The sequence below is a fragment of the Crocodylus porosus genome, unplaced genomic scaffold (genome assembly GCF_001723895.1).
Source record: "Crocodylus porosus isolate Cpor-Errol unplaced genomic scaffold, CroPor_comp1, whole genome shotgun sequence".
Taxonomy (NCBI): domain Eukaryota; kingdom Metazoa; phylum Chordata; order Crocodylia; family Crocodylidae; genus Crocodylus; species Crocodylus porosus.
The window spans coordinates 196,864,099-196,873,238 of record NW_017728886.1 but is presented as its reverse complement, the minus strand read 5'-3'; the positions used below and the strand labels follow the sequence as shown (position 1 = coordinate 196,873,238).

Below are 9,140 nucleotides of genomic sequence, written 5' to 3'. Positions count from 1 at the left end.
TTTTTTTTTTTTTTACCAACAGGAATTGTTTAATATGATATTAAGGTCTGTGTATTTCAAGATATATGTGCACAGTTGAAAGCGTTTAAATAGCAAATAGTTCATATCTTATTTCTGATATCTGATATCTAGGGTACATTTTTTGCATAAAAATCCCTGGGAAAGCCAGTATTAGGCTGAAACTTCATTTTTTAAATAGACTCTGTCTATAGGATGCTTCTTCCTGGATCTTGAAACCACATCTATAGAGAAATCCAAGGTCTGCCTATACTGCAGAGATAACTGAGAGATGGACGCTAGAACTAGTTTAAAGAAGCTAACAGCTACTGGAAGGAGAGTTGATTAACATGTATACGACAGTGTAGTGATTAGAGCATTTGTCCTGAAGCAGGACACCTGTCTGGGGTCCTCAAATTGCAGTCCATTGAGCATCCAGCAGTGGGTGCTTGATTAGGTTCTGTCATACTGAAGCTATGTCAAAGAATATGGACAGGAAGGATCAATTTTTCAGCTAGGTCACCATAGACTTCTGGAGGAAATTGCTTAGGCATTTTATCCAGGTTAGCCCAAGGGGACTGCTGCTGTGGTGTATTGATGCTGTTTTCCAAATCACCCTCTTTTTTTTCCTCTCTCCCCACTTTTCTGGGTGTAACTTTGTAATCCTACATAGCATCAGGCATAACCTATTCTTGGATAGGGCTGAAAAGGAAAAACAGCCTTTTTCTCTCCATTCATGTGCATATTGGACAATGGCAGTTGAATTTAATGTATGGTATGTCCAGAACCTGAAATGGGGACCAGGCCATCAGCACACCTTGTTTGTGTTTAACGGTGGGAGAATTAACATGTGCATTAAACTTTTACTGTGGAAGATCCCTTGGTAAATGGATTGCTCACCCAGCAATTTATTCTGAACTTAACTTGCGTATTAAGTCCTCCCACATGTCAGAACTGTCTGTGTGTACTGGTGTTTGCTTGTCTGTCTGTCATTGGCTTTGTTCATATCATTGATTGTAGTTTGTTATACAGGTTTTAAGTCCTGGGACTCAGAGAAAATATCCTGAAGACCCTGAGAAGAGCTCTTGCTTTGCATTATTTGCAAAATTTGGAAAAGAGGTAAACTTTTTTTTTTTTTAAGTGCAGTCTGAATACAGTCACATGTTGATAGCAACAGTATCGTATACTTTCCTCATGTATGTATTTCATCTTTTTGGATTATAGGAGGCTTACTTTAAATTCACCTCTTTTCTTCAGGAAAGACTCCTGAATCACCTCTGTAAGCAACCAACTCATGTTTTGGTGAACAAATCAGCTTTGTCTCTCTCTGAAGACTGCTGAAAAGTCTGCAGTAGAATTACTACCTGTTTATTGCTGGAGTTTAAAAGAGAATACTGCCATCACATAACATTAACTAAAAGTCTATCAGAAGAGCAGTGTAAAAGTGAAAACCATGTAAATCAGCTGGGTTTAAGAGATCAAGGACTTCAGTGTGAAGGAGGCCTGGTGTTCTTTTGAGTAAAAAGCTATCTGGAACTATCCCAAACAAGGAGAAAATGTGTAGGGAAAAGCTCCAGACTAACTCAAAGTAATAAATGACCAGCAATGCTATTCAGTGAGATTAAAGGTTATTTAGGTATGACCTGAAAACTAAAGGGATATTTTTGCCCCTGTTTTTCAATAACAACAACAGTGTTGCTCAAGATGGAAAAAGCTGGCTAAGGGAGATTACAGTATGGGAATGGAAGCTATCACAATTGAGGTTGAAGTACTGTTCAAGTAGCTTAATGCATTTGTATGTGTTTCGGGTGTGAAATTTGGATGTATCCCAGAATTTGGAAAGAACTGGCATGTAAAATTGCAGATCTGATTATAAGGACTTATACTAAATTTATCAAATTTAGTGGTGTAATCCAGCATTACCTACCTTTGGTAAACCCATTTTGTGTTCTACCCCTTTTTCATTTACACACATTCATTTTATCCTTTCTTTCAAATGTGTTCTGTACCTTTGTATTCTGTTAACTAATATGTTTGTTTTTGCCCTTTTTATTCCTTTCTTTAAGATGGACACATCTGCTGTTTGCCAGTCATATATCAGCCATGATTTGGTTTGTTGGTTATAAAAATGAATTTTGAATAAATAGAAAGTGGGAAACAGAAGGTTTAACATTGAAGCAGTGAGGTTTCAGAACAACCTGTCAGTTGCAATAGTGGGGGCAAAATCCAAAGTACTTTTAAGGTGGAACTTTAAGTTTATGAAAGGGATTATATGATGTGGTTGCTTTTGATAACAAGGGACAGATACTTGATGAGGAGGATTCCTTCCAGTTTTGTGTTGCTATAACTCATTGACATTTTTCACTTATGAAATGTCAGGTTCATTGAGGAAATAAAATCACTTTATGGTTTCCTACTCTTCCCCTCCCCCCTCCCCCTTCCCATCTTCTCTAATAGCAAACATTTGTGTTAGGCTTGAACTCCAGGGAGGAAAAGAAGTCCTGCTTACTATAAAATAAACAGTAAACATACCTGCGAAATGCAAATAACAGATTCAGGGGGAGAATTCTCATTGTTTTGGAATGTGGGTGGCAAATTATTTCCTGACTTGCAATAGAACTGTCTTGTTTGGTCAATGTACAGCAGGGATGTTGAACTCATTCAGGTCCAGGGGCCACATGAATGACATGGGGCCAGTCTGTGGGTCAGATCCAACCACAGCTGGCCCCATGTGCTGGACCCAGCACACAGGGCCAGTCTGGCACAGGCACCGCTTGCAGTGCACATGCTGGACCAGTCCTGTGCTCTGCATGCAGCATGTGTCCCGGATGCCACATGCGGCACATAGAACCAATCCAGTGCACACTGTATTTAGCATTTGGATCCACTCCAAGAACTGCAGGGAGCACTACAGGTGGGATGATAGGGCTCCATAGTCTTAAAGATTATATCTTTGACACCCCTGGTGTACAGCACTGCTGTTCAGTTGTGTGTACTCTGGTTGGTTATTGCTCTTAATAATGTACAGCATCCAGATCCTGCACTCTGATCTATAGTTTTGAGTTATGTAAAAAAATCTGTAACAATTGGTGTTCAGAAATGCACATTATGAAACAATTTCTAGTTGACATTAAGCATTAATCTGGAATATAAAGTGATAACCTGAGCCACCACATTAGAAAGAACTCTCTGAATAGGATAGGTGTTGCTGTGAGAAGCAGTAAATTTTTGGGTATTGTGGAACAAATTAGGAAGCAAATTCTATAATCCAGTGGGGGCCCACCTTTTTTGGCAAGTGTACCACAAATTAAGCCCCGTGTCCTCCAAGAATGCCACTCTAGTCTGCTTCCCCTGCCCAATCAACTGCTCTGCTTTCCATTCCCTACCCAGTCTGCTTCTGTGCTACCTATCCCTTCCCTCTCTGATCTGCTGTGCCGCACACACAGGCTGCCCATGCTAGTTGTCTCACACATGCCACATGCCCAACTCTGGCGAAGTCCTTTATTTTTGACTTTAGAGTTTTAGTCCAGAAAGATGGCTTTTACAGTATTAGCTAAAGGTATCATTACATTTTCTGTTGATTGTATGCTGTGTAAATTTGACCAGTGAGTACACTATTATTGAGATGAAATTGGACAGCTATAATATTGATATAAAAATCAAGCTACTGATATAATTTTTTTTAGTAATACATATGCTTATGGCATATTTAAAAAGAACTACTACTCAGTTTAAATATATTATAAATTTTGTTTGAATGAACCGAAATAAACCCAAAAATATAAAACTTAATAAAACTCTACTGAGATCCAAGAATTACCAAAAGGTTCTTGACCTAATTTTTCTTTCTTAAAATACAAATTTTAAGTGCAAGCCCTATCCTTCAGATATTTTCCAGGCAACTTTGTGTTTTTGTCATTCTGTGCTTTATTTTCTACTTCAGTGACGAAATCCCACTCTTCTATGAATTACATGCTTCATATAGTGAAACGGGCAACAAGATCTTAAATTTTTGTTTGCCACCTAAACAAGTAATGTGTGTAACTCATGTCTTCTTTATGTTTCTGAATTTTAGGTGGCAGCAAGAATGAAACAGTACAAAGATGAGTTGTTAGCGTCTTGTCTGACATTTGTGCTTTCCTTACCCCATGACATCATTATGCTGGATATCAAAGCTTACATTCCTGCATTGCAGGTGGGTCTGTTAACACACATTTTTGAAGCCGGTTTTGTAAAACTGTTTATATGGTCTTACTATCTTATTTTCTCAGACAAGCAAGCTGCCTTTAGATTTTTGTATTTTTTTTCATGTCATCATCATGATAAAGGATACATTTATTGACTTTTTTTTGTGTGTTAACTGGTAAATTTGCATGACAGATTTTCAGGGGCAGAGCTGTTTAGCAGTTCGAATTCAAGGCCTGCTCATGCAGTAAGCTCTAAGGCCCCTGGCAGACATTACACTGAAGACATGCTTAACCACTTAATCGCATCTTAAGTAGTAGTACAACTAATGGTGTCATAAAACAAGCAATAAACCACAAATTTGTTACAGAAGAGGTGTAACAACTTCATGGCTGGTTCTCATTGTGCTTTAAATTGAACGTGTGGCCAGGCATTGGCTAATCAGGGCTACCAACCTTAAGGGCACATTGAGTCAAGGGCTCTGATGCACCCCCAGGGCTGGGAGCCCCAAGCAGCTGACTACCACTCCCAGCCTCGGGGATTCATTTGAAGCTCTTGGCTTTGATGCGGCCCTGAGGCTGGGAGCAGGGTCAACTGACTGGCTTGCTACTTGCTGGTACACAGGGAGTCCATGATCATGACCGAAGGCTCTCCCCATGTTGGCAATATGACATGATTGGGATCTGATCTTGCATCCCATAATCATATCTTCTGCCATGCACATGTAGCATGGCACGAGGCACAATTGTTGGTATTGTGCATCAAATTCCATCATGCCTTTAACTGAATGCTTGCCAAGGGCCTAAGGTATTCACAAGTTTGCAGATGTTAGCAAATAATTTATCAAAATGTCATACCAACTGTTCAGGATCTAAAAATATAAAGAATCTTTTTTCCTTATCATATGGTTGCTTATTCTTTTCCAAATAAATCTCTCTGTTTTTTAATGAATACTATATAATGGCCTTGTTTAACACACAGAATGCGTTTAAGTTGGGTCTCAGCTATACCCCTATGGCTGATGTGGCTCTGAATGCTCTAGAAGACTGGTCCTCTCACATTCCCAAAAACATAATGCAGCCTTACTACAAAGATGTCTTACCTCTTCTTGATGGCTATTTGAAGACTGCTACATCACCAGGTATATTGAAGGGAAAAATAAAATGAGTAATGTGGGAATATGGAGAGGGCATTTGCTAGCTGTAGTAAATTAAAGTATTTAATTAAAAAGTAGTGCATGGGGGCATGAATTTTGAAAGCCTTGCAGTGTATTGTGGAAATTCTTGCATGTGGAATACTAGGTTTTCTATCCCAACCTCCCCCCGCCCTCCCATCAGCTCTGCGTTTTCTGAAAACCCCTGCCAGGTTATTTCAGATAACTGGAATTTTTAAGTAACCAGCAATCCCCTTACCCCAAGGATGCCAGATAATACAGCTTTTACTGTATCTTAATAGCAAGAATTCTTTGTACCTGTGGATGGGCTGAAATCCCTGTGGGTCTATTGTGCTCTGAAATAATCAGCTTTTCTCAGTGCTCTTGGCTCAAGTAACAGGCACAAATTGGAGGCTGAAAATTTTCCTCTTGTTACTTCTCTTTAATTAGCTGTCAAGTAATAAGCGTTTCTGTAAAATCTATAGAACTTCTTTGTGTCCAGTGATGTGTTACCCTCTCAGTTGCTTGGTCAAAGACCCTGTTGATGAGAATTGCTTTTTCCTTTCTGTCCACCTTTCAAGTTCAAATATATTTTCACTTCCATTCATCCAAGCTCCCATTCCTTGGATGCCAAAATCCGTTATCTCTTTGACATGCTTCCTTTGAATCATCAGTCAGTCTTAAAAGTTTCTTGAAACTAGAGGGGTTTTTTTGTCTTCAACCTAAAAACTTCATTTCTCCTGTTGCAAAAACAAGTTTTGTAAAATACTTGTGAAAGAAGGTAAATGACAGGTATAGGAAGTGAATATTAATAGGCTGTTTGTTGTTGATCAGATGAGTTCCAGAATAATTGGGAAGTGAAGAAGCTTTCTCAGGCAGTCCAGAAAGGATTTAACAAGGTTGTGATACAACGTCTGAGAAAAGCAAAGACCCTTTCATTGGTAAAGCCTCCTTTTTATTTTTTCCCCTTAAGCAGAATAAGTCTTATTCTGCTTAGATTTCAAACCAAAGAATATTATGCCTTTTGCAAATAGAGGTGAAAATATACTGTATTATATTCTAAACTAGTCTGCATTATTTATTGACTTGAGCTTTATGTTGTCATTAGTTTTTATATTTCCTTAGTAAATGCATCCTTGTATGGTTTGTTCTTATGTAGCTTAAAGCCTGCGAGAATATTGGTTAGATGGGTTTTATTGCCATGTTACAAAACTGATTTCTGTATGTATATTCAGGTTTTGTAGAGCATCTTAATTCTGGAATTCACCTTTTGTGACAGAATTATTCAGTAGAGTCTCAGTTTTTATTTTTCCTCAAAATATGCTTCTTCCACATATGTTTACAAAGAAAGTCTTGATAAAGTGACCTCAGTGTAAAAAATCTTATTTTAACAGAATGTTTCTGAGTTTAGATCAAGGTTGCCTCAGAGTACATGAAGTCTTCCTCATAAAGCATATCTGACTTTACTATCTGGTAGTCTAAATGCTACACTTCTTTAAAATTGGAATCTTGACTATCTAATAGTTCATGAATGGCATTTTGTGGGGATGACTGTTTTTTTTTTTTTATTCTGTCCAAAACTTCATGCAAAGTCATTTAGGTCAGACACATATCACTTGTACAAGCCAGTGATTTCCTTCACAGTTGAAAATATTTAGGCGTATCAAAACTAGGTTATCCTGTTTGTGCATATAGACATTATGTTAAATCTAGTGTCTTGTGAACAAAGCCAAATAGTTTACACATGGAAGTAAATTTAATCTGTGTCAATAGAGGTTCTTGTCTACCAGCCTTCTTGAAATCAGCTTGGTACTTAAATACAGATTTAGATGCCTGCTGTTAAAATTACATTTTTGGAAAAAAAAACTTGGCCTTCAAAACAATTTTTGTGACATTTTACATCTATGAATGTGTAATATTCCCCCTACAGAATGTTGAAAATTTTTCCAGAATACTTTCATCCTTCCTGTGAAAATTGGAAGCATCTTAAAGATAAAGTGATTATTTTGATGTCTTAAAATAAATTTGATTAGGGAGAGAAGCTGCATATGAAACCATTTATCTTTGAAATATTTTTCCAGTTCTCCTCTTACTGAGTCAAGAAGGTTATTTTTTCATTTTGCATACACAGATAAATTGAGGTCCCAGACTTATTTGCTTACATGCATAAAGCTTACATAGATCCATGAGTGCCATATTGTATAATTTTTTTAATGATATTCTGAATTATCCAGAATGAAGATCTGTCTTTGGAGGCAGTGAGAACTAGAGTGGTACAGCTTCTTGGTTCTTTGGGAGGTCAGGTCAACCGAAACTTAGTTACAGGTATGTATCTTAAAAATATTAAACATTCTTTCATGTATACCTCTCTTGAAATAAAGCTTTATAAACCTTATTCTTTCATGAAATGCACAAACCTGCTGTGGGAATGGTTCTCTCTCAGCGTGACAGGAAATCAAGGATCTCAATTGGAGGACTCAGATTGCCTGTACATGAATGCCAGGAACATGGGGAACAAGCAGGAGGAGCTAGCCCTCCTACTCTCCAGTGGGCATTACAATCTAGACCTGGTGGGACTCCCCAGATGATTGGAATGTAGCCATAGGGGGTTATACCCTGCACAGAAGGGACCATGTATGGAAGAAAGGTGGAGGTGTCCCTCTCTGTGAGGGAGCACTATACCTCCTTGGAGGCCAACATTGGCTCCAAAGAAGAGCGGCTTGATACCCTGTGGGTCAAACTACTGGGGGGAGGGGAGGGGCGCGGTGAGAGAGACCTAACTGTAGTTGTATGCTACAGACCACCAAACCAGGAGGAAGAGCTCGAGCTGGAGTTCTCTCGAACTGGCAGAGGCTGTGGACACATGGGACGTGGTCGTCTTGGGTGACTTCAATTACCCAGACATCTCTTGGGAGGAACGCTCGGCCAAGTCGGATTGGTCGTGTTGCTTCCTAACCAGTATCAAAGAGCTCTACCTGACTTGGGAAGTGCATGGGCCAACCAGAGGTAACACTCTCCTAGACTTGGTCTTGGCCAAAGGAGACGATCTGGTGAATGGCTTGAATATAGAGGTTAGCCTGGGTGACAGTGACCATGAAACTATAACATTCACTGTCCTTTGCAAGGCAGGCAAATCAGCTAGCAGGATTGAAGTTTTGGACTTCAAAAAAGTGGATTTCAACAGGCTCAGGGCAATAGTATGGGAAGAGCTGCGAGATCAGGGACTGAAGGTAAAAGGAGTGCATGGAGAGTGGTTGTTCTTCCAAGACATGATCCTCAAAGTACAAAAAATGTCCAGTCCTGTGCAGAGGAAAGGTAGCTGAAGGGCTGATAAGCTGTCTTGGCTTAATAGGGACATCATAGTTCTCTTGAAAAAGAAGAAAGAGGCATACAAACAATGGAAGCTTGGGACAGTCCCCAAAGAGGACTGTACAGCAACAGCCCACACTTGTAGGGAACAGATTAGAAAGGCTAAGGTGGCAACTGAATTGAAACTAGCAACAGAATTTGAGGACATTAAGAAGTCCTTCTTTAAGTATGTAGGGAACAGGAGGAAAACAAATGGAAATGTGGGACCATTGCTTAACAACTCAGGACAGCTGATTTCCAACACTCGGGAGAAAACTGAACTCCTGAATGACTACTTTGCTTCAATATTTCACTGGACTAAGGGGAAAATCATACTAGATAAGGTTCAGAATGGGCATGGTGGGAATGACCACCTTCCTACTGTTGATGTTGAGCTGATGCATGATCAGTTAGGAAAGTTAGACATAAGTCAGCAGAACTGGGTGAACATCTTCTG

The 9,140-nt window shown here is 39.2% G+C and overlaps 1 protein-coding gene across 1 annotated transcript in view; it reads left to right on the top strand.

Annotated features, from left to right (window-relative positions):
• The window catches only part of PRKDC (protein kinase, DNA-activated, catalytic polypeptide), a 131,690-nt gene that overhangs the window by 18,961 nt on the left and 103,589 nt on the right, over positions 1-9,140 (top strand). The window contains exons 19-23 of the mRNA XM_019542262.1: positions 1,030-1,116; positions 4,073-4,192; positions 5,164-5,323; positions 6,170-6,276; positions 7,570-7,660. Coding sequence (XP_019397807.1) covers positions 1,030-1,116; positions 4,073-4,192; positions 5,164-5,323; positions 6,170-6,276; positions 7,570-7,660 — 565 coding nt within the window. The remainder of the gene's footprint in view (positions 1-1,029; positions 1,117-4,072; positions 4,193-5,163; positions 5,324-6,169; positions 6,277-7,569; positions 7,661-9,140) is intronic.